The sequence below is a fragment of the Spermophilus citellus genome, assembly GCF_964194105.1.
Source record: "Spermophilus citellus genome assembly, chromosome: 1".
In the NCBI taxonomy this organism is placed as follows: Eukaryota; Metazoa; Chordata; class Mammalia; order Rodentia; family Sciuridae; genus Spermophilus; species Spermophilus citellus.
The window spans coordinates 267,660,741-267,687,512 of record NC_138182.1 but is presented as its reverse complement, the minus strand read 5'-3'; the positions used below and the strand labels follow the sequence as shown (position 1 = coordinate 267,687,512).

Here is a 26,772-nt window from a genome sequence, read left to right as displayed (position 1 = left end):
GAACTGATTAAAACCTCTTTCAAATAAGTTCCATTAATATATGAAAAGGTAATGGGAAATTTTTATTCGTTGAATGAAGGAGGAAGAAAGTCTAGATGGGTTAATGTAAGGGCAATATGCCACAGAAGACAGCTAATAAAGAAGAAATTAATAATCAATAAATTCATACCAAAATAAACACATTTGGGGGAGCTAAGCGCCTACTACTTCCATCCTAAAAAGAGAATTCACATACTGTTACCTTATAATGCTGAAGTTTAACAAATTAAATATTTACTCTTCTCTATTGCATCATTAATTTTTAACTTTTATTTACAGAAACTTAATTGACAAATAAGATTATATATATTCAAAGAATACAATATGACTAGCATCCTTAATTTTAAGTCTGCTGTTTCTTGTTTTTAAAATGAAAACAATACTGTCAGCAAAATGACCTCTTGGATTACATTAATTTTAATGGAAGAGAACTAGTTTATTCAAATACATATGCAGCAGAAAACTAAAGTTAGAGGCAGAAAACATTTGTAGAGAGTAAAACCCAAAAACAAGAGAAAACTTTGCAATTATACCCTTGTTTCTTCTTAAACTCATGAAAACCACTTATTTAAGTTACATGAAGAAATGTAAATACCTTTGTTCCTTTTTTTCACAATTTCAGTTGACAAAATGTCTTTCAGTTTTTGATATAAAGATTCCTTATCTATTTCAGCATTAACTTTTATCAAAACATTTTCTGTCTCTGAAAACCATTGCTCCAACAAAGGCCAGTTGTCCAAGAAGCTTATAATTCTGCAAAATCAAAATGTTATATGAATATATTGAAACACCTGAGTAAAGAAACAATAATTATGATATTATGATTTATTTGACATGCATAATGAAAATACAGACTACTAATATAGTAATCTTATATATAATCTTATATATAGTAATCTTCTATGAACCTTGTTATGGTTTGGATGTGAAGTTTCCCCCAATGACTCATGTATCGAAATTTCTGGTTCCCAGTGCAGCAGTATTCAGGGGTGGGCTTTGGGGAAGTGATTGGACCATTAGGCCACTAACCTCACCAAAGGCTTAATCTATCATAGTGAAGTGGACTGTGTAGGAGGTGGGGAAAACTATAGGCAGTGAGGCCCAACTAGAGGGATGTCCTGTAGGGGTATATCTTCTCCCCAGCCCCTTCCTCTCTTGGGCTTACTGCATCCCGCTGCCATGAGCTGAACAGCTTTCCTCTGCCATGCCTTTCTGCCAAAGATATGAAACCAATCAACCATAAACTGAAACCTCTGAGACCTTAATCCCAAATAAATCTTTTGTCCTTCCAAGTTGTTTATGTCAGGTATTTTGGTCACAGCAAGGGGAAGGTGACTAACAAATCTGAAAAAACAACTTTGAGAAATATATAGGGAATGGAACATTATTGAATTTAGATTAAAGAAATTATTCAATACCATTAAGACATATTTTGAGATACATATAAGAATAAAAGAAGATTTGAAAATGTCACCAATTCAGGAAATCTTTAGTGTACTTTAGTTGTCTATTTGAAAATATAAGAAACATCAACTGCATTAATGAAGAGCAACACTGAGTATTCTTATGATAGTAGTCATAGCCTGATCCATCCATGACATCTGATTTTTTCTTAGAGATTGAAAGTGAAGAGGCCTTTGAGTAGGTATAGATGGTTCAGACTTATTTTCTTTCCTAAAAAGAATTCTTGGAATTCTTCTTTTTTTTTTTAAAGAGAGAGTAAGAGAGGAGAGAGAGAGAGAGAGAGAGAGAGAGAGAGAGAGAGAGAGAGAATTTTTAATATTTATTTTTTAGTTCTCGGTGGACACAACATCTTTGTTGGTATGTGGTGCTGAGGATCGAACCTGGGCCGCACGCATGCCAGGCGAGCGCGCTACTGCTTGAGCCACATCCCCAGCCCCTTGGAATTATTCTTGAAACTTTTTTATTCCCAGACAGGATATAGCCTTAATATATGGCTTAAATTACTCTTCTCTGGCTCACTTCATATTTTTAGACTTCTCAATATTTCATAAAATTATCTTTTTGTTCAAATTTTTCCAAAGTAAAATTGTACATAACCAGAAGAATGTCACCAACTTCTTTTTTAGCAAAACAGAAGTGCCCTTAGAACTACACTCTGTAGTCTGATACCTAGCTCTTTGAAGTCCCATGATCTTCAATAGAATTTCCTTAATGGGTTAGGATGAGTTCTATATAATTAGCTTATAAGTTCATGTAACCACTCTGTGGAAATGTTGCCTATTGAATTCTTTTCCCAGAGTATAATGACTTATGCTCTGAATATAAAATCTACCACATAAACATTTCACTCAACACTAAAACCACTTAGTTTTATTTTACCTGTAAAAAACTGAATGCCAGCTTGCATGACTAAGGCCCTGAGTTCGATCCCCAGCACCAAAAAAATAAATAAATAAATAAATAAAAATAAAAAATAAAAGAAAGAAAGAAAGACAGACAAAAGAAAGAAATAAAGAAAAGAAAAGAAAAGAAAACTGAATGCCAGGAAATAATTATTTTTTCTACATGTGATGATTTCAAAGTGGGTAATTGTCAGTCTGTTCAAAGGGCAAGGAACAATAAGCAGGGAATTTAGTTTAAAACTAACCTATGTTGTATCTGGTCCTTTAAGTTCTGGTTCACATCCTTATCTTGGTTTTCAGCAGCTCTGGGTTGACCAATATCTTTGTGAGTAGTTTCATGTGCAAATTCTTCAGCTATGGTATAAAAATAATTACATAATTTTCTAAACCAGTCAAGTTGCTACTTACGCTAAAATATACTAGTGCAAGATGCCAATTGATATGGTCCAGTCTTTGGTCCAATATTCCTTAAAAAATGTCTAATAAAATGTTGAAAGAATATAGTTTTAGAATGAGAATTCAATTGTTCTTGGAAATTGGAGAAAATGGGGTAAGACATTAAAAAGGAGCTATAATTTCAAAGTAGAGGATCTTAGACTTGACTATTGATAAGAATTCTGAATATCCTAACTTAAGGCAGATGAGAGGAGGAAAAACCTGAGAGGAGTTTATTTTAACTCACAGCTTCAAGCCAAACCTAAAAAGAAGAAAACAAATGATCTGTGTCCTTTCACTGCATGTTGAAAATTAACCATCAAGACCACACCACATTCTGCTTTTAAAACCAATCAAGCAGCAGCAAAACCTCTTTTTGGATTATCCTCTGATCCCAGCACTTTGCCCCTTCCCATTATCCTACTTCTCTGTAGTCAATGTAGGTACATTAGTACATGACTTAGGAGTCTTCTCCCTTAAAACTTCATTATGGAACCAACCTAGATGCCCTTCAATAGATGAATGGATGAAAAAAAATGTGGCATTTATACACAATGGAGTATTACTTTGCATTAAAAAATGACAAAATCATAGAATTTGGAGGGAAATGGATGCCATTAGAGCAGATTATGCTAAGTGAAGCCAGCCAATCCCTAAAAAACAAATGCCAAATGTCTTCTTTGATATAAGGAGAGTAACTAAGAACAGAGTAGGGACGAAGAGCATGAGAAGAAGATTAACATTAAACAGGGATAAGAGGTGGGAGGGAAAGCGAGAGGGAAGGGAAATTGCATGGAAATGGAAGGAGACCCTCAGGGTTATACAAAATTACATACAAGAGGAAGTGAGGAGAAAAGGAAAAATAATACAAGGGGGAGAAATGAATTACAGTAGAGGGGGTAGAGAGAGAAGAGGGGAGGGAAGGGGAGGGGGGATAGAAGAGGATAGGAAAGGCAGCAGAATACAACAGACACTAGTATGGCTATATGTAAATCAGTGGAAGTGTAACTGATGTGACTCTGCAATCTGTATACGGGGTAAAAATGGGAGTTCATAACTCACTTGAATCAAAGTGTGAAATATGATATGTCAAGAACTATGTAATGTTTTGAACAACCAACAATTAAAAAAAAAGAAAAAAGAAAAAAAAAGAAAAAAAACTTCATTATAAAGTACTCTGGCTCCTTGCATTCCTGGGCTATTTGGCAAGTGCCGTCTGCCCATGCTGTGCGTAGTTTAGGGGGTCTGTCCCAGGATGAATCCTTTTAATTTTGCTGAGGATCTGTAACAGCTTAATAAACTTTTTATTTCAGAGATATCTTTCTCTCAAAAACAAAAAGTCTGATTTAACATTATGAACAGGTGAGGAGGAAAACTGATGATGGGTCATGAGGGATGACAAACTTGGAATAAAGAAAAATCAATTCTATGAAGTAAAAATTAAGAATGAAATAACAAGATAGCCATAAAGTTAAATGCACATACAATTATTTTTGACATTATATTACAATACCATAAAATAAATAATGTTTTTTTCCTAGATTCATGAGTTCCTTCTCTTTAATAGACATAAAAAATAGATCACAGGGACAAAAAAGCAAAAAACAGCCTCGACATCTCTAATTGCGTCCAGTTCTGGATAAATGGCACAAAATTCAGGACACTCATAATATCAGAACAATTGGAAATGATAAAGAGAAAAGAAAGCCTTGAACTAGATTAAAAAGAATCAGAGATACTCAAAGCAAGAGAGCACTGAAGGATGAATTTATGACATTCAAGAAAATGAAGGACCTTCACAAGTACAGTAATCAGTTGTTCCCCTTCTATATTCATGATAGAACAAGATGAATTGGATTTAGAATACAGGATAATGTGCATGCATTTTTTTTGGCTATTTATAAAACCCACTACATCTAAAGGCAGGAAAGAAAGCCTGGAACTACATTAAAATAAATTAGAATTACTCAAAGCAAAAAAGCACTGAAGAGTGAATTAATAGCATTCAAGATAATCAAGGGCCATCACAGGGTATAGCAATCAGTTGTTCCCCTTCTACAGAATGGGTGATTGAAGAAAATCGTGGGATCTCTTCTTAGGAGATGTTATCATGCACCATCTCATGGTCACTATTTCATATTTGCCAAATGGATTCATTCCTCTCTGTGCCAACACTGCCCAGTCATTGCCCAGTCCCTTCTTTCTTCTTCCAGCACCCATTACCGTGGCCACTGTAAATCCTATCACAAACTCTGGTTTGAACAACACTCTTGTGTAACTGCTAAATCTTTCCAATAGCATCTGGTTCCTGAATTCCTATATTTTCTTCCCAAATTGGCTTTATTTTTTAGAACGCCTAAACTGCACAATTGAACACTTCAACTTCTCTCCCCATCTAACCACTCCAATTGCTGTGTTCCTCTGCTACCCAGGCTTAGATGATGTTCCCCTCTCTTCCCCTACGTAGATTGGGGACATCTATGGTAGACCTCTAGGAAAATAATACATAACTATAACTAATACATAACTGATTTCCTGCCTCAAAAATCATCTGAGGTCTTTCATATATATGCACCCTTTCCTAAAGTAAAGAGAGAGAAGGAGGGAGACCAAAAACAAACTACCATGTCACCATGCTTTCTTTCCAGATGAGCTTCTTGGTAGTTATCTCCACCCACACACTCTACTTACACACCTCCTATTTGTGCCTCAGCCTACTGAAATCCATTACCACCCCCATCCCCACTATTGCCAATGAGATAGTTCTCATTCTAGTCATGTAAAATGTCAAAGCCAGTGGACATGTTTCAGACTTTATCTTATTGGATTTCTCCGTAGCATAAATAGGTAGAATTTAGCACACAGTTCTTAAATGCTCTTAAACATACTATGTTATTTTGTATTTACAGCAAAACCTGTAAAGCAAGATTTGGGTTCTGTAATTGTCCCCAAACTGCATAAATTTGTATGTAGTAGAAAAGGAATTTGATTCTAGTCATTTTGATTCCAGATTTTGGATTTTTAAATTTTCATACTCTTCATTCAGTTGTATCTGCCAAAAAAAAAACCAAACATAAATAAAGAGTTTGATGAATTCCAGAAACTGAAAGTAGTCAGTATCCAGAGCAAGAAACAAACAGTATCATCCCTGGAAGCCCCTCATGTCTCATTTCAGTCACCATTGGCTACAAAGGATGAGCCTGACCTTCTACTACCTGTAACCAAGTGATGTACACTGCTTCCCTTCTCAGACTCATGATCCAGGGCCAGAAGCTGAACAGCCTGAGCAGCCTTTGCTCTTCATTTCTGACACCATTCTCTTAACAATGTCTATCTCTCTCCTTAGGTCCTTCTGGTCTTCTGCCTGTTGGCTTTGGTTTGGACCATTGCTCTCTGCCCACCCTAGCTGGATTGATGCTCTGCAGTCCATCTGGCTTTGGATATAATATGCATCTCTGTGATGTTGTTCTTCAGGCTTCTCTGAGGACCCCAAGCATTGCAAGAAGGCACACTGCACTGGATCCTAGTGACTGGGTTCCTACACCCTGGCTCAGGCTGATCTGGGAGGGAGTTTGAACAATACCTGTTTTGAAAATCTGTCTTCTTTTCTTGGGAGACAGTATGCTCCCTGACTTGCTTTCCCTCTAGCTGTTGCTTCTAGATAGTCTTCCTTTGTTCTCCACGTTAAATTATGATGTTTTGTGTCAGTATGGATCTTTTTCTTATGCATTCTTCCTAGATGATTCTGTTCACCTTAAAATCTTTATATTTCCCTCCTGATATCTAGAGCCATTTATAGAATTGTTTTCAGAATATCCTAGCTTAATTGTCCCACAGGCATTTCAAGATCAACACAATCCCAAAAGAAATTCTGAGTGTTTTTTTTCTATATTATCTAAGTGAATGGTATCACCATTAAAAAATCTGGGCAAACTGGAAACAAAGTCATCCTGGTCTCCCCAAGTTTACCCCCTAAATATCACTTGCATCTGATTGTTCCTCCCTTGCCTCTTGCTGTTGTCTTAATGTATTTGTTACTTTCAAAATGGTAATTGCTTCCAATCTCACTCCTTTTCTGATTCATCATCCACACTGCAGCCAGAACTATCATTATAAAAAGCATATCTAAATGCAATAGACCTGTGTTTAGTGTCATAGGGTGGCTTCACACAGCTTCAGATAAAGTCTGAACAACTCAGTTTAGTGCCAGACTCTTAACTGGTCCCCACCTACTTTCCAGCAGACCTTGGTATAGTCTCTCAGTCCTAATGAGGTTCTTGCTATTCTCTGAATAAACATTTTGTGCTCACTACCTAAGCTATGCAAATGCTTCCTCTTTAGTTTGCTCCTTGTTTTGGTTGGGCTAACCTCTCCCCATGCTGGGCATCTCTGTTATAGCATATAACAAACCACATTATCTAATTAAGTTTATTTTTCTTCACATTATCCCATAAACTATGGGGACTAGCCTTTCATTTCTATATGATCAATGCCTGACACCTTATAAATATTAGGTAAATATTTACTATTTACCATTTTAGCCCCCATCAATGTGTCCTAGTGCTTTCCAATAGGAAGAAAACATTCTGTGTCAGTGCTGTCAATCTGGTTCATAAATTGTGATAGGTGTGACTGAAGAACTGCATTTTTCATTTATTTGTTTAAATTAATGTAAATAGGCACATGTGACTAGTGGCCACCATGCTGGACAGCACAGCTCTATGTCATAATCCCTTGGTTCCTTGTCTACAATTTTCACTATACTCTTTGGAGGCGGGACCCATTTTTCCTTTATAGGTCTATCACCAGTTGTCTAGCAGTGTCTGGCACTTAGTAAGCGTGGGTATAAATTAAATGACTGTGTCAATGAACAAGATACTTTAGAAGAATATCCTTTTATCTGTCTAAAATAGTTTAGGTGGAATCTTGCTTTAGATAAAGGAGAACATTAACAAAAAGATCTTTTAAAAATCATTACAATTTTAAATTCTAAGAAAGAAAAATCTCAAGATGAAATAATAACCTTTTTATACTTTACTTATTTGAATATGAAAAGTACAGATGGATTTTCAAAGTTGTGAACACTGTTGCACAATTTTTTTAAAAAAATATATATATGTATTTTAGTTGTAGGTGGACACAATACCTTTATTTTATTTATTTTTATGAGGTGCTGAGGATCGAACCCAGTGCCTCACATAAGCTTGGCAAGCGCTCTACCACTGAGCCCCAGCTCCAGCCCTGCACACTCAATTTTAAATCCAATGAAAGGAGGTTCTGTGTCAGGCATCTGCCAGAGTGAGATGCCTGCAGTCAGCCTGCAGTTCTCCTTTAGTTCCAGGCTTGACCTTGGTGCTGAATGCTAACAGTCAAAGTCAGAGGCAAATATGCTCAGCTAGATAAGTCTTTGAAAGACTGAAATGGATTCTTTCTTACAATTGTACTCACTGAATTAGAGAACAAATAAAACCAACAGTTTTGATTGTAAAAAAATGTAAAAAAAAAAAAAAAAGCTAGAGCAAAATAAGAGAAAAAAGGAAGGGGATCCCATCAAAACAGGAGGGAGATCAGTGAGCCAGAGGAAGGAGATAAAGGGGGTGGGAGGAAGGACAGGAAATGGGAAGAACTACAGAATGAGATTTACCAAATTATACCCTGAACATATATAACTGTACCACAGTGAATTCCACCTTTATGCATATCTATAAGTCAGCACTTAAACAAACAATAAATAAATAGAAGGAAGACCAGTAGAGTAGAGGAAGGGAACAGTGGGTGGGAGGAGAGGAGGGAAAGAGGAAGTACTGAGGACTAAAATGGAGCAAGTTACAGTCCATGCCTGTGTGACTATGTCAATGAACCTCAATATCACTTTTAACTATAATGCTGTAATAGAATGTTTTAAATGGAGTCTAAAAAATAAAAAGGTGTTGGACTTACCCATAATATCATTCTTGCGACTCAGTGAGAAAGCATCTGAAATATCTAGTAATATGACAAAATCAAATGCAGACGGGGGAGGAGGTACTTCTTTGGAAGCTGTAGGATCAACAGCCAGTGTAGATATTTGTGTTTTCTTTGCCTCCTTTTCTATGAGGTTTCTGTTGCAGCCTGTGAGAGTTTCCTCCAGAAGCTGTGCTTGGTTCAATGTCATTGGAAAACCATCAAGGATCCAGCTTTGATCTATAGGTAACTCACTAGATCAAACAGAACAAGACATTAACATTTTGATAGACACAAGTACTTTACAAATAATAGTACAATGATCCTTGCTTTTACCTTTCCTTCAATTCCACAATAACCTTCTACTGCAAGGATTTCATTACTTTACAATCAAAAGATTAGGTTTCCTTATGTGCTAGTATCATTCCCTTGCTTAAAGTCCTCCCATGAGACCCTGCTGCCCTCCAAGTCAATTCCAGAGGCCTTAACATGGTACTAAAAACCACTGGCCACAACTTCATTTCTACATAACTTCCTATTTTTCACAATTTTGAAGATTTATTTTAAACACACTCATCTCCTTAATATTATGTAGGAATTGCATTTTCTAGATTGTGTTCATAGACTCTTCTGCTTTGGCACCTCAATATCCTATCTGTACAATGGATGACAACATCCCTCACAGGATGAACTAAAAGCGTCCATTTAATAAACCTAGCCCAGAATTCAGCACATACTGACTATTCACACTGTCAACCCAGAGAGTTCTTCCTACCCCTCCAGCTCCTGCGTGGGCATAACAGCCTGATCTCAACTCCTTTACCTCTCATTCATTTCCTCATACAATTTAGAAAAATTCAAGTGAGTTTTTAAAAAATTTCAATCAGGTTCTAAGTTACTGAAGGATGAGAAGCATTTCCTGGATTTTTCCACTCAGCACAATGCCTTCTACAGAGAATTCCAAGAATTATTACTTCAGTTTGCAATTGGAAAATAATGCAAAAATGACATTGACTTCAACTTTCTTCTAAAACCTTAAATTATACAAAATTGGGATTTTGGACTTTGAATTGAAAGGTATGGTTTCACTTCATTCTCTGTTAGAAGTCATATAAATAGTAGAATCCCCTTTCCAGAGGTTTCTAAGTCTGCTTTGGTGCCTGTATGTGATCCTTCTGATCATTGTCAAGGAAAAAGTACAAAAACTAAGCTTCAAAGATTTCATTACTTGTTCAACGGTATAAAACTGCAAATAACCCCGAATCCAGTGATTCTTGCACAGTATCAAACTTTCTTCAAGTTACCATCTGTTTTCCCAAATTAGGTAATGAAGAACAGGAAAAGACTGCATTTTACTATTCCAGAGTGTGGTAAAACATTTTGCGTTAATTGGATTTATTGATTTATTGGCCTAAGATAGAAAGGATAATTTCCTTGAGTACCTGTTGAGGGCCAGGGTTCCCACCATCCTAGGAGTCTCCTCAGAGAGAGGAGGAGGTCATGGCCACACCATTTCAGCTGTGGAGTGGGGACATCAGATGCTAGGGAGTCAGGATACCTGGGCTTTGGCTCAGGCTGCATCACTAGCCAGCTGTTTAACTGGATCAGCTTAGTCCCTTTCCTCACTGTGTTAGCTCAAAGGATTTCAAACTAGTGACCATCCTCTAGAGGGACTGCTGGGACACTGGGCATTGGGATGGTGGTGGGGCTGAAGGATAACAGAGTCATGGCAATGCAGTGTAGGTCCTCTAACTCTACTGAAGCCAAAGATCTGCTTTATGTTTGATGCTTTCAATTCCATTTTTATCGTTGAAAAAAATTTCCATGGGTAAAATTATGCCAGTTTTAAGAAATCTTGTGTGTGTGTGTGTGTGTGTGTGTGTGTGTGTGTGTGTGGTGGTGGGGTGTACCAGGGATTGAACCCAGGGTGCTTAATTACTGAACCACATCCCAGCCTTTTAATTTTGAGACAGGGTCTTGCTAAGTTGCTTAGGGCCTCGCTAAGTTGCTGAGTGTGGCTTTGAACCTGGCAACACTTCTGCCTCAGGCTTCCAAGTTGCTGGGATTACAGGTCTGTGTGCCACTGTACCCAGCTAAGAAATCTTACAAGTATTAGAATGAGGCCCCTCCAGCCCTGACAGCAGCCTTATGTCCCTATTTATAAATTTATCATATCTGAAGCAACTTAAATCTTCAATGTGCCCTTTTAAGAAAACACCGAGGAGTTTATTCCAGGTACATAGTAAACCTTCTTTAATATCTCCTTCCTTGTTTGTCTTAATGCTTCCCACATGGCACAGAGAACCGATTCTATTTCCTCACCTACTCCAAGCTCTCCAACGCATTCACAGGAACCTACAGAACTCTTTTTTATTTTTCCATCCTGCTTGGCCTTATTTCTTTATCATATGGATCAACTGAGCTCCAATGGTTTCTTTTAATTTCTCTCTTTTCTGTTTTAACAAGGAAGGGTAAAGAGAAGCCTTCCTCCTTAAAAAGGATTATATCGAATCCAAAATGACAAACTAATTTGATATTCTGTTTCTTTATCTTCTCCCACATAGGATCTCTGCACACACAGAAGTATGTGGATATTCTTCTGGTCAGTGCCCCCACTGCTGTCCTGCCCAGCACTATCTAGTTTTGGATCCCAACTCCTAACCTCTCTCCTTGAAACACAAATTGAGGAAGCGCAGTTACCTGATCTCTTTTCTCCATAGTTTGTCCCTTGGCTTTCTCAATTATCCTGTCTCCTTGATTTCCCCAAAGGTAATAGAATCTGGTCTGTTTTTACATTTAGGTGAAAAAAGTCAAGGTTGATGAGGGGAGGGAGTGAAACTAGGCATGAAAACCTATGTAAATTGACCTTACTGTAAATTTTAAATCACTAGATATTAAAAGCAAAAAAAAATCTATATTACTATATTACAACTGATATATATTTGTTCAATAAAGAAAATGTTAAATAGATACAAAAGAAAAAGAAAGCAATACATACTTAATAGCATTTACCATGATGTTAACTAGCAATTTGTCCGGAATGCTCTTTCCTTTTTTCAACAACTGCTCTGATTTTGCACCAAGCTGAGCTCGCACAGAGAGCTGTGAAAAGAATCGATGATGGAAAAATACAGCTTATTTAAAAGTCAGATTCAAATTGCTTGGAGGAGAAAGCACTTAAATGGTCATGCTCCCTGAGGAAGACTCTGAGCATTTAACACAATTCTGGAGTCAGGGAAGAATTTAAGGAACATTTGTACATAGAATATGAGACTCTTCTTTTGGGGCTCCCTTCCTTCCATCATATTCCTCTTTAGTGTTCAGCTGCTCTGGCATCCTGAACATCCTCCTCCAATACTTTCAATCAGAATGGTAGAGCTTTCTGAGTGAGCACTAGTCATTTCATGCACAGGGGTGTGCCCTTGGGGGAAATCTGCATCTACACAGCTCTTGCCTAGTGAAGTCCTTGTCTTTCACTGCCTGGTTTTTGCTCCTTGCTTGCTGGCTGCTTTGATTTTTTCTGTTCCTCTGGTCTGAATATCATTAGCTTTTTTATTTTGTCCATCATATATAGCTATCATTTGTAGGAGGGTTAGTTCAATACAAGCTATGTGGTATTCCTGAAACAGGGACTTCCCGAGAGTCCATTCTTAACTTAGTCACTAGAATCAGTATTTTATATCAAATGATAATATACCTTTCTCAACATACTTTCATGCCAAATAGCATGATAATTCCCTGGAAGTCCCCAACTGGCCTGAGCTGATTCTCTCACCTCTTTACATTTTCTTGGATGGACTCTTTTTATCAAGGAGACGCTCCCAATTTAATGTAATGACCTTCCCTCATTCCCTTGCCCCATGGTAGATGCTCCTGATCCCCCTTGCTCTATTTGACCCTAGTGTCCTCTTGACACTTTCTGTGATCTAACATGATATACAGTCCCTTTACTCATAATTTGTGATTTATTTATGACTTAAGAGTTCTCTGTCCCCTTCTATTAGAATGTGTACTTCATAAGGGCAGGGGACTCTGTCTTTTTTGTTCACTGATATGTCCCAGATACTTAAAAGAGTATGCAGAAAAAAGTGTGCTCTTTGAATTGAATATGAACTTTGGAGTATTTGTAAATAAATAAATGTAATTATAAAAATAAACTCAGCTTTTCTGCTAATTCTTATTGTGAATACACAGATGAAAAATTTAAGGATCCCATTTATTGCTTTTTCTAAACCCATTAACCATCTCATCAGTCATCATATTTATCGTTTGATGTATACCCTTCCATTTTTTTCTATCTTTAATCAGTTTTAAAATATAAAATATTATAATATTGTTTTTTATGATGAAATTAATAATAAAAGTAATCAAGTGATAAAAGTAAAATAAGTGAAATCCCACTTGATTAATCTGGTCATTCTATTTGATGACAAAAAAGCTTCCATAGAAAAGTAATCCATTATTTAAAATATGAGCTTCCATTAGAAACAATATTGAGCACATTATTGTCAATATTTGAGGGAGGATAAATTTAAAAATTAGACTTATCAGCAAAACTAAGGATAAATTCTGGAAGAATCCCTTAAAAGTAAAGAGTGTGCAAGAGGAAATTAAGCCATAAATTAAGTGGTAAAGGAAAATATCCCAAAATAAATTTGTTATAAAACTAAAATTTACAGAAGCACATGTTGAGGCTGTGGCTGTGGCTTAGTGGTGGTGCACTTACCTGGCATGTGTGAGGTACTGGGTTCGATTCTCAGCACCGCAAATATATAAATAAATAAAGTAAAGGTCTAAAAATATAAATATAAAACTAAAAATATAAAGGTCTAAAACTAAAAATATAAAACTAAAAAATTTTTTAAAAGGAGCACATGTACACTTTATTACCTGGCAAAACTGAATAGGAATTTCCACTGCTCATGTAAAGAATACTGAGACTATAAAGAATATCAAGTAAACTCAAGTTAGCTAATGTCTTATCATCAGATTTAACTTAAAACCAAAGAGGAGAACATTACTAGTTCACTTCACTTGAAAATACACCAAAAGACCATGAATTATGACACATTTTAATATACTAGTAGAAAAAATTAGATTCTAACACTTACTGTTGAGAAAGTTTTGCTTGAATTTACCTCTTCAGCATTTGGTGTTTTGTTAGTATTTGTATCTGACAAAATAGGAAGAGTAGTTAAGAAAAAACTTCTAGTATTTACATCTAACAACCATCTGAGTGACCCTCTATAGTTTTGGACACAAGGATTTTCAGAGGCAGCTATGCCTGAGATACACAGAGGAAGGATGTAGTGGAAAAAACACAGCAAGGCTTTTGCTCTCATTGCACACCATTGAAAATTCATTTCTCCCAGCATCCCAGACATGATATTTGCCCAGTGTCTTATTTATAGAATGATTTGTATATGTAAAAGATCCTATATTGTCCCAGTGTCTTATCTGTAGATAATCTATCTTTTTCTAAATTATAATAAGGATATATCAGTTCTAGATTATGATTCCCAACCTATTTTAATGGACCTGTATCAATTTCATTGAAATACTTGCAGAATTGAAAACTTGGGACTTAAGATCCCTCCCTCCTTCCTTCCCTTCCTTCCTTTCTTTCCTGTATGACCTGAGCTCATAACAATATCATTAGAAATACTTTAACAAAGTTTGAGTTCTCTTCTCAGAAAACAAGCCAACTGGGCTGGGGATGTGGCTCAAGCAGTAGCGCGCTCGCCTGGCATGCGTGCGGCCCGGGTTCGATCCTCAGCACCACATACAGACAAAGATGATGTGTCTGCCGAAAACTAAAAAATAAATATCAAAATATAAAAAATAAAAAAATAAAAAAAAGAAAACAAGCCAACTTTCTTTTAAAACTTTGTTAAAATGCTAATTTATTGTATTTTCCTTTTTCTGGATTATCATGTTATAAGTAATAAACATGGACAGACAATATAGAAGTTAAAGGGGGTTTTAGTTAAATGATATGGGAAAAATTTTTTAGAGTTTATGATTAATTGAACTTTTAATAAAATATATCATAAACTACCTATAGAGGTTTAAAAAAAGTCTATTACAATGATCTCTTAAATAAAATAGATGAGCTGGGGCTGTAGCTCATAAGTATAGCATTTGCCCAGTTCAGGTGAAGCCCTGGTTTTTATAGAGGTGCTGGGTTTCAGTATCACAAGGAAATGAATAAATTTCTGTGGATGATTTGCATGCTCATAGTAAATCAAACAGTGTTCAGTGGTGACGGTAATAATGACAACACAGAAGGATCTAAGCTTTATGCTAGAATATAAGGAAACTAAACTATTGAATATGGAAAGCATTCACCAGCACAAATAGAAAAGAGAATAAAGTTGTTTTCCTTCAATGGTTCTATAAAGAATCTGAAGAACTTAAGTCCAGATCCCAGGAGGGTTAACTTTTGTTAGGATTGAGAAGTTGGTTCTATGATTCCAAGGTAAGGGATAATCTAAGTTGGTTTTTTTTTTTTTTTTTTTTTTTAGCAACCACTGTCTATCGGCAGCCTCCCTGAATACAGTACAAAGCAGCACACACAGAACACCCCAACAGAACACACACACGGATCTGAGAAGACACAGTTGAGATGCCAGGAAGGGGTGAAAATGACATATGCTGGCTGTTTGCATAACAGCTACAAAACTGAGCAGCCATTTGAAGGACAGTAAAAGGACGGTGGTGTAATTCTTTTCATCCTTTATCAGGGTTACCTTGGTCTTGCACATGGACAAGTATGCAAATTTCCCTGTGTCTCTTTCCCTGAAAGCACGTTTGTACTTACATATATGGGCTCTTACTGTTTGTCTATGGCTCTAATATAAATGATGGGTGGGGTGTCTTGATATCTTATTTACCAGGTTCAGCTTCATTTTTTGTTTCTGGTACTGTTTCACCTGAAACTAGATCAGCTGAAAGCACATTTTGTGGATCCTTTAAGAAGAAAACAAACACATACACACGGGGAGAGATTTAATTGTTATATTTTCATAATCTTCCTGATTTTATTTCTATAAAAAGGGTTGAGAATATAGTATTTTATCTACAACATTAATGATATTAAAGGGGATTTCAGTTTCATTCCTAAATGATGATTTTTAGAAACAAACAAAATTTGATGATAATTGCCACATTGAGAAACAAACAGTAACCTATGATAAGATCTGTATTTTGAATTCAATTTTAAGTAAAAATATAGCAACTATTTTGAAAATAAACTGGAACCAGAAGGACAAGTAGAATTTATGAAAAACCACCATCTTAAAAAAGTAATCCTAGAGGTGTCAGTCATAGTAATTCATAGGAAAATAAACATAAAAGTGTATATTATCCATTTCCATATTGATTAAAATTGAAATAATAGCACAACATGGAAGAAGAAGTAGCCTCACAATGAAGCAAACTTCTCATAGTTATTTTTGGAATTCTTGTAAAAATGCTATCTATGTTGCAGCCAATACAAATGATCTTGATTGGATTCTTTGCTACTTTATTCAATTGCAAAGACAGTATAAGATAGAGGAAAGAGTACGGGATTTAGAATCCAGAACCCAGTCACAGAAGAGGCATTCTCACGTCTTCTGACCCTGAACAAATGAGTTCATGTTTAGGGCCTCTACAGTCTCCTTTACAAAATAAGGATACTGGGCCACATCAATGATTCTCAAAGTGGGATCACATTATTCTCTCTCTACCGACTCCCAAGAATGTTGATGCAATAAGGTAAAGAATTGCAATGGGATGAAATATGATGCAAGCAAACAATGGGAATGTGATACATGTAAACCACATGGAGAACACACTTGACCCCTACCTGAAACTGAGATCTACTAGTCATGAGTTGGCACACTATGGCTGTGGACCAATTAATCCAGCTAGCATTTAATGTGGTTCTTGGACAACACTGAAACAGCCTAGCACTGTGAGACTAGAAACCACATTAAGTGTCTCTGTCTACCTCATCTCCACAGGGCTCAGGTACCTGCCTTGTGCATTTTCCAGGGCCAGCACTGTCTTCATCTATGTGTTGGGGACTCTAATGTTGACAACTGCCAGGCACTGAGTGGTAGGACACTAGTCTGGGATTTAGGGACTTTTTGAGTTTCCTTCCAACACTCATGTATCACCCTCCTTATCCACACAAATCAGTCTCTCCAGCCAGCCAGTGGCTCCTTCCTCTGGGGAAAGTACCCAGCTTATAGTCACTGGGTGCCAAGTACTTCAATCATCATGGTGGATGGTCCACCCAGGGAAACCAGTGTGTATGTGGGGTGGGCAAGAGTTCTCTCCTTCGTTTTATAAATACTCACATAGTATCCTCCATTTTGTCTCTTTGCCCACAAACCTAGACTACTTTCTCTCTGGGAACTTTGCTGAAAAGAGCTCTGGTCTAGAAGATCTTTAGAATTCCATTCAGCTTCATAGCTCTAGTGCACTAGGTGCAGAAAAGAAAACTAACATCACACTTGCCTGGTTTTCTATACTGTCTTTCTGTGGAGTGGGTGGAGCCTCTTCTCCATCTTCTTCCTGAATTGGTGGGGCCTCCATGGCTTCTTCATTGTTATAAAATGCTTGGATAGCTTCTTGGACAAGTTTGTCAATAGAAAGTACCTGAATAGGAAAGTCTAAAGTACAAATGATAATTTTATTAAGAGCTTTTCACTTGGGAAATGGATATGATTGCCCTTGTGTTCTAGCTTCACACTGTCTTTAGGCCCCCAAGAACTGTCTTTTTGATTAAACTCCTCTTTTATTGTGGCAAATTCACATAGCATAAAATTAAGCACTTTATAGGATACAACTCAGTGGCATTAGACATTCATAAAGTTGCCCAACCGTCATAATTATCTTGTTATAGAAAATTTTCATCACCTCAAAAGGAAACCCATACCCATCGGCAACTACTAATTCAGTTTCTGTCTCTATAGATTTGCCTATTCTGGGTATTTCATGTGAATGGAAGCATAGTTTAAGTGACCTTTTGTGTCTGGCCTATTTTACTTAGCATAATGTAAAAATTTATCTATGTTGTAGCATGTTGTCAGTACTTCAATCATCTTCAAGTGAATAACTATGGCCTGGATAATGAATTAAGTGATCACACTCTTATAAAACTTGTGATGACAGATTTTCCAATGTATTAGCAGAGCTTCATGTATGTTTTCTATAGACATGGATATTTGCAACTACACTCAGTGCAAATGGAACCCAGGAAGAATTGGGGGCGGGGGAAGCATTCTACCTTTCTGTAGAGACTTTAGATTGGCAGATTTCCCACTGAGTGTTTTCCCCAACAAGCATCCTTTAATAGCAAATGAAGGTAACTCAGTCTCTTTTGGTTCCACGTGAGGAGGAAGAGATTTTTCTACTAATCTGTGAAGCACATGGCCCAATATGCAATTGTTGGAGGGTGGTAAATTATCAACCATTTCTTCTGGTAAAGCCCACTCTCCAACCATATTCTGCAAAAATAACAAATTGTTATGATTTTAAGAGACACAGTCTTAAAAGTGGAATCTAAACATAGAAGAACTTTAAATATTAAAAATAAATCCAAATTGCCTCAAATGAAATCTGATGACTACATTTAATTAATTATATTATTTAAAAGTAATAACTCAAAAAATCTCAAAAAAGTAATAACTCAATAATACTGTCACCATAGTATCAAAAAAAGCCTCCTACATAAAAGTTGAAAAAAAGGTTAGTTTATGAAAATAGGCGTTTTGAGTTGAGACAAATTTTAATCTAGGTTGAGCAGTAAGACACATATTGATACTATCCTATCATCCATAAACAGATAAAGGAGAGCATATAATAGTTTATATGTTATGTTAAGTACTAAGCTTGTTTAAAACAAGAAAGAAAAGAGAATTTTTAAGACCAATGGAGTTTTCTCTAGGTTACTATGTTTAATTCTTACTTTCTTCAGGTTTTTTGCTGAAATGATCAAGCAGTAGAAGGAGATGGGAAAGTACCATACAGATTACATTTTCTGACATTCATATAACAAAACTGAAAATTGATTTTACAAAGATAAAGTATAAGTATTTAAAATTAAATACTGGGTACATTTTTTTAAAAAATAATTCTTCTGTTAAAGAAGAAATTAAAACTATAAAGTACAGGAAGAACATCAAAACAATTTATATAAAATATGAGATGTGATCAAACTATCCTCAGGAGAAAACACATAGTCCTTAGACAAAAATGCCTCAATTTAAAATAAACAGAAGGGGAGAGGAGGGGGGATAGTAGGGGATAGGAAAGGTAGCAGAATACAACAGACACTAATATGGCATTATGTAAAAATGTGAATATGTAACAGATGTGATTCTGCAATCTATATTTGGGGTGAAAATGGGAGTTCAAAACACAATTTGAGTCTAATGTATGAAAGATGATATATCATGAGCTATGTAATGCTTTAAATAATCAATAAAAAAATTAAAAAAATAAAATAAAATAAACAGAAGGAAAATAAATACTCTCAGCATGGAATTATGGAACAAAATGACTTTCAAATAATCAAAAGAAATTAAGAGGAGTCGAGTTTTGTGCATGGTGAGAGATAGAGGTTTAGTTTCATTTTGCTGATATGGATTTCCAATTCTCCCAGCACAATTTGTTAAAAAGGCTGTCATTTCTCCAATGTATGTTTTTGGCACCTTTGTCTAGTATGAAATAACTATATTTATGTGGATTTGTCTCTGTGTCTTCTATTCTGTACCATTGTTCTATATATCTATTTTGGTGCCAATACCATGCTGTTTTTGTTACTATAGTTTTGTAGTATAGTTTAAGGTCCGGTATTACGATAACTCCTGCTTCACTCTTCTTGCTAAAGGATTGCTTTGTCTATTCTAACTCAACTCAGAGTGGATCAAGGACCTAGGAATTAGACCAGAGGCCCTGCACCTAATGGAGGAAAAAGTAGGCCCAAATCTTCATCATGTAAGATTAGGCTCCAACTTTTTTAGCCAGACTCCTAAAACATAAGAAATAAAATAAAAAATTAATTAATTGGATATATTTAAACTAAAAAGATTCTCAGAAAAAGAAACAACCAATGAGGTGAAGAGAGAACCTACATTTTGGGAGCAAAGTTTTGCCACAGGCACATCAGATAGAGCACTAATCTCCAAGATATATAAAGAACTCAAAAAAACTTAACACCAGAAAAACAAACAACCCAATCAATAAATGGACTAAGGAGCTGAACAGACACTTCTCAGAAGAAGATATACATTTGATCAAAAAATATATGAAAAAATGTTCAACATCTTTAGCAATTAGAGGAATGCAAATCAAAACCACTCTAAGATTTCATCTCACTCCAGTCAGAATGGCAGCTATTAGGAATACAAACAACAATAAGTGTTGGTGAGTATGTGGGGAAAAAGGTACACTCATAGACTGCTGGTAGGACTGCAAATTGGTGCAGTCAATGTGGAAAGCAGTATGGAGATTTCTTGGAAAATTGGGAATGGAACCACCATTTGACCCAGCTCCTTGGTCTATACCCAAAGGACTTAAGAATAGCATACTACCGGGACACAGCCACATCAATGTTTATAGCAGCACAATTCCCAATAGCTAAACTGTAGAACCAACCTTCAATAGATGAATGTATTAAAAAATGTGGCCCTTCAATAGATGAATGGATTAAAAATGTGGCCTTTATACGCAATTTATACTCAGCAATAAAAGAGAAAAAAATCATGGCATTTGCAGGTAAATGGATTGTGTTGGAGAAGATAATGCTAAGTGAAGTTAGCCAATCCCAAAAAACCAAATGCTGAATGTTTTCTCTGATATAAGGAGGCTGATTCATTCTTGGGTAGGGGTGGGAAGCATGGGAGAAATAAACAAACTCTAGATAAGGCAGATGGGTGGGAGGGGAAGGGTGGGGGCAGGGGGCTAGAAATGATGGTGGAATGTGATGGACATTATTATCCAAAGTACATGTGTGAAGACACGAATTGGTATGAGTATACTTTGTATACAACCAGAGATATGAAAAATTGTAGTATATATGTGTAATAATAATTATATCCATTCTGCTATCATATGTAAATAAAAATTTAATTAATAAAAAAGAATAAAAACAACAATAAGTGCTGGTGAGGATATGGTAGGGGGGGGAAGGCATACTCATACACTGCTGGTGGGACTGCAAATTGGTGCAACCAATCTGGAAAGTAGTATGGAGATTCCTTTGGAACTTGGAATGGAACCACCATTTGACCCAGCTATCCCACTATTTGGTCTATATCCAAAGATATAAAATCAGCATACTATAGTAATGAGGCCACATCAATGTTTATAGCAGTTCAATTCTCAATAAACCATGGAAGCAACCTAGATGCCCTTAAAAGGATGAATAGATAAAGAAATTGTAGTATATATACACACTGGAATATTACCAGCTTGCAGGTAAATGGATGGAGTTGGAGAATATCACACTAAGAGAAGTAAGCCAATCCCAATTACCAAAGGCTGAATGTTCTCTCTGATAAGTGGATGCTGATTCAAAATGGAGAAACTGTGGGCAAAGGGGAGTGAGAGGTGGGGAGGGACATGGGGGCAGGAAAGATGGCAGAATGAGATCTATATCATTACTTTAGGTACATGTATGACTGCACATATGGTGCAACACTACATCGTAAACAACCAGAGAAATGAAAAGTTGTGCTGCAATTGTGTACAATGAATCAAAATGCATTCTGCTGTCATACATACCTAATTAAAATAAATAAATAATTTTTTAAAAAAATAACAAAATAAACTCATTTGACCTAAAAAAGAAAAAAAACTAGAAGAAGAGTATAAAATAAAAATGGTAATTAACAAATTACAGAGTAAAACTACTGAGATGCTGTATGGATAAATGTCTAAAACATCCATATGAATCATGTGAATGAACTTGTAACTAATTTGGCAGAAGGTGAAGAATAGCAAGAATCAATGTAATAATATAGGAAATAAGATAGCAACATATTTTAAGGAGATAAAAGATAAGAAATATTACTTACAAGTATATTGTAAAAATGTGAACTTATTAATATAAAATAACAAAGGATAGTCTAAGAATGTTCCAGTTATTAAAATTAAGTTAAATGGTGTCTTTGAAAAGATAAAAGCCTTGAAAGAAATGGAAAAGCTGTTGGAAATCTCTGTTTAAACTTGAAGACTGTAATGGCCTACAGGAGAATTTTCATTTCTTAATTGAATAGAAATTTAAATGTTTAAAACCTTCTTGAGTAATAAAGAAGACTTGAGTACAGAAGACTTGAGTATAGAAGAAGCTTTCTGGCACATTTGGATAATTGAGAAAACAAACAGCCAAAAAGAAAACCCAAGCTAAACTCACCCAGAGATATCTTGCAAAAGTCATACATACAAGTCAACACTTAATAATGGACCATAAAGATACTGATTGACATGGCCTGTATATTTGCTATATGTTGCGTACTTCTGTCTTCATGAATTATCTCAAATGATTCTCACATACCCCTCATGTAAGTATTTTCTTCTTGATTTTGTCAAAGAAAATCCTGAGTATTAAACAGACAGAGTTACTTCAAGGCATACATTGTAACCTAGGCAGTCAGATTACTGAACTGTGCTTATAACCTGTATGCTACATCATGGTTTCCTCACCATGAGAGAATTATTCCATGAATACAAAAAGGTTAAATATTAGAAACCAATTACTCTCTCCTGTTAATACATTATTATTTTTTAAAAGCATATGATTATTCTTATCAAAAAAGCACCTGAGGAAATTCAAATTTCATTTTTTATTTAAAAAATAAAAATATGATTTTAAAAAACAACCCTAATCTCTTAGTAATGTATGAATTAAAGATAACTTTCCTAACATTCTCTGCACCAATATGTAAAGCTGAACTAGAGCGGTTACACATTTTGCCATTAAAGGCAGGAACAAGAAAAAGATGCTCAGCATTAACACCATTAGTCACACTCTTCTGGAAAGTTCTAGCCAGTGTAACCATTTAAGAAAAAGAATCAGTAGTTCTGTCCCTAGAGGCATTGGTGGCTGATGCAGAGTGGCAGCTGCAACCTGAACTGCTAGTGTTCCATGGTAGAGATGAGGTCACAGTTTTCTTGTCTGCCTGTGCTGACAAATACATACCAGCAATTGAACACAGAGCCTGTGCTTGCTCAGCAGATGCTCTACCTCTGAGCTATATCACCAATTTTTTAAAAAATAATTTTTTTTAACTTAGGATCTCACTAAGTTGTGATCTTGAGACCCTCCTGCCTCAGTCTCACAAGTAGCTGGGATTACAGATGTGCACTATAATGCCCACCCTATTTAGGCTATTGTTAACAATATTTCTATAATTACAGAACATCATATATAAATAAACACATGCCTATGTTTCTGCTTTTTAAAAGCTCAGCATTCTTCTCTCTCTCTCTCTCTCTCTCTCTCTCTCTCTCTGTATGTGTGTGTGTGTGTGTGTATGTGTGTGTGTGTGTGTGTGTGTGTGTGTATGTGTGTGTGTGTATGTGTGTGTTTGGTACAAGAGGTTAAACACAGGGGCATTTAGTCACTGAACCACATTCCCATCCTTCATTTTAAAATTTTAAGACAGGGTCTTGCTAAGTTGCTGAGGCTGGCCTCAAACTTTAAATCCTCTTGCCTCAGCTTCCAGAGTCACTGGTATTACAGGTGTGCACCACCATGGTCAACCTCTGTATTTTTTTAATATTCAATATCTGACTGACTAAATAAATAAAATAAATACTTGCACAGAATGTAATTAAATGTGGAAAGTGCTGTGGATGGTTTGTCGCGTTTGGTGCCAGAATTTCTGTCATGATGACACTGGAGATAAGGAAACCTTCTTTGAAGCAAACAAAACAAGGAACGTATTGTATTGATAACAGGTTTTTCCTTAAAAGTGGTAGAACTTATTCAACTATAATTGCATTGGACTGTCGCTGTTATACAAATGACCTTTTAAAAAAAATATTTTGTTTTAATTGGACTTGACTTTTTCTGTGCAAAATAATTATCTGCATTCACCAAAATTAGTTAAATATTGAGTGAATTTACATAATTTTATTGCATTACAATTGATTACTTGCTTCTGCTTTCATTCACTGCTATTGTTTATACTTTTAATTAGACAAATGATAATTATTTTGTAATAGAGTCAGTCAGAAATGGAACAAATAAGAAAACAGAACCCAAGATTCAAATTCCAAGACCACGTTAAAGTGCAGGTTGCCAAGTTATAATGATTTTGAGCCTTGCAATCATTCAACCCTTTCCAAAAGAAGAAATCTTAGATTCTAAGATCAGATGATCTGGATTCCGGTAATGATTGCACTACTTGTGGAATCACTGTCAATTCTTTTATCTTAAATGGTTACACTGGCTAGCATATCTCAGAGGATTATTATAAAGATTGAATGAAATAATTCTGTGTAAGTAGCTTATGTGATCACCGACTATAAACACTTAGGAAGCTGGAGGCCACACAGTACTTCTAGTGCCACACAGGAGGGGTATCAGCATGATCATTTCTGCCCAGTGGAAAAAATCACATTTGGTTGCCCCCAGTCAGAAAGGCTTGCTTTTTCAAAAAGAAGCATGATGAAGCTCTCTCTGTCCCTGAATTAGTTCTAGATTGTGGCCAAACACAGTGGAACAGAACATTGACTGTGAAGAGAACAGAATGTTGAGGTTGGGGAAAGAACTGGAGCCCGACCCATGGAGATAAGCAGACACAGGATTTGATACAACACACTGAGCAGAGTCACCTTAAAATACAGCTGATGGTGTTTCTAAGCCAAGACCAAAGATGAAGCCTACATCGAATATTCAAAGAGGATGGAACTGGACATGATGAATGAAGAGGCGATCAGAACTGGACCAAGACAGATTCAGACCACTGGTTACTAATCCAACTACAGTCAGCTAAGGAGACTTTACCACTTGATTTGTAGAAAAGAATGAGAAATTTCTACCAGATTTATATTTTATGTGCTTGTTTTATGGAGATATGATTATATATATATCTACATAAATATATATATATATTTAAAACTATATCTTCATTTCTTGAGATATAATTTTTAAACAGACATCTGACTACTAGTTTCAAGACTAATGACTGATGCTCAGAGTGGTCAATAATAGATAAATAGCACCTGGTGTGAATTGCTGTTTTAACAAGATGCTCTTTTAGTGTAGATGTGCTATGTGTGTTTGTTCACTTGATTTATGTAAACTGTCAAGTATATATAGGAAAGAGTTGTCTTTATTTTATAGTACCTGCATAAATATCATCAGTATGCATTTTTGAGAAGGTATAAGTGCAAAACTCAAGATCTGTGTATTCTTGTCTACTTACACCCAGAAATCATAAAATTAGAGCACAGAGTGAAGAGTCTGCTCTTGATTAAAGTCACAATCTAATCTGTAAAGTAGTACTGTTTTTACTGATTTACCCTAAACTTTCCAGAATCTGAATTCTGAATTCTTGGGCCCATAGCGTCCGTCATTCTTACCACCTTCCCACATGACTTGGTTCTCCCACTCTGCTATCTGACCTAGATAGTAGACTCACACACCTCCCTCTATCTTGTTGTAGAAACTACATACCAATTCTGGTTACTTCCAGTCTGTCATACCCTTTTGGTTTCCTATGGACAGATGTGTCATTATTTTTGGTCTTATGAACCATCTTGAATATTTATAAACAGCATCTGCTTGAAAAAAAATGTGCTTAAATGTTGGTGTGCACTTCAGGGAAGACCAAAGATCTTCCAAGTGTCCTTTGGATTCCCTCCTTCTTTATAAAAGTGCCCAGGTGACTGGAAGCTGCTGCTAGTAGAGCTGCACGTTTTTTCTCAAGATATTTTGCGTCTGTCTCTCCATAATAACTACTCACAGGACAAAAGCCATGTCTATGCCATTCTCATTGCCTGCTACTCTTAAACATCCAAGTTGGAAATGAAACTTCTTCATCCATCTTTCCAAAGGAGGAGGCACATGGTTTACTTAGATCAACATAGACACAGATAATCTGGGTCACAGTAGTTATTCATCTGTCCATAAAATCTCAAAGTACCACTAGCACCACATTCAATAAGCAAGCAACATCAAATTATGTCAATGATACCTACTAGTGATAGTCAAATGTGGCCTTTGTGGTGTGGTGGTATTAGTTTGCATACACATGATCCAGTTTTTTTGTTTGTTTGTTTATTTGTTGCAAATGATAGAACTGACCAACATCTGCAGAGATAGATGTGCCCCAGGTGCTCCCAGTTTGGCAGGTTCTTGACAACACACAATTCAAATACTGAAATCAAGGACAAGACAAGTTCCTCTTTCCTGAAAAGAGAGAAAGGAGCTCCTAGGGATACAAGTCACACTCTTTTTTGACAGTTGATAGTTTCCTTGGTTTTCCTGAAATGAAATCTTTTTGCCTATAGTTAACAACAACAACAACAAAAATAGACAAATTACCTTGCTACAGTGGCAAAAGTACTTAGAAGTTTCTAATAGACTAATCTTAAGAAACTCCACTGGTGGGTGGAGCTAGGGTTGTGGTTCAGTGGTAGAGCACTTGTCTTGCACCTGTGAGGCACTGGGATCCATCCTCTGCACCACATGAAAATAGATAAAGGTACTGTGTCCACCTACAACTAAAAAAATTAAAAAGAAAGAAACACCATTGGCTGTAACCCCACAAAATAAGTCTAGGCCTCCTTTAGAATACAACCAATGCACTACAACTCTACCATAGCAGGCTGCCTTCATTGTGTGGCTGGCTTCCTTTTGGCACACCGCCCTGCAGAGAGTGAGGAAGAGATGGATGTGCGATACCTGAATTAAATACTTTTTACAGAAGCAGAGTCAGGGGATGATGCAGCCATTACTAGGAGCCATTATATTTATGTTCATGAT

General features: G+C 36.1%; 1 protein-coding gene across 1 annotated transcript in view; it reads right to left on the bottom strand.

The window, feature by feature from the left end:
• The window catches only part of SPEF2 (sperm flagellar 2), a 169,024-nt gene that overhangs the window by 80,094 nt on the left and 62,158 nt on the right, over positions 1–26,772 (bottom strand). Inside the window, 8 exon segments of the mRNA XM_081309625.1 lie at positions 635–792; positions 2,651–2,759; positions 8,781–9,037; positions 11,782–11,885; positions 13,895–14,067; positions 15,677–15,752; positions 17,289–17,443; positions 18,061–18,280. Coding sequence (XP_081165751.1) covers positions 635–792; positions 2,651–2,759; positions 8,781–9,037; positions 11,782–11,885; positions 13,895–14,067; positions 15,677–15,752; positions 17,289–17,443; positions 18,061–18,280 — 1,252 coding nt within the window.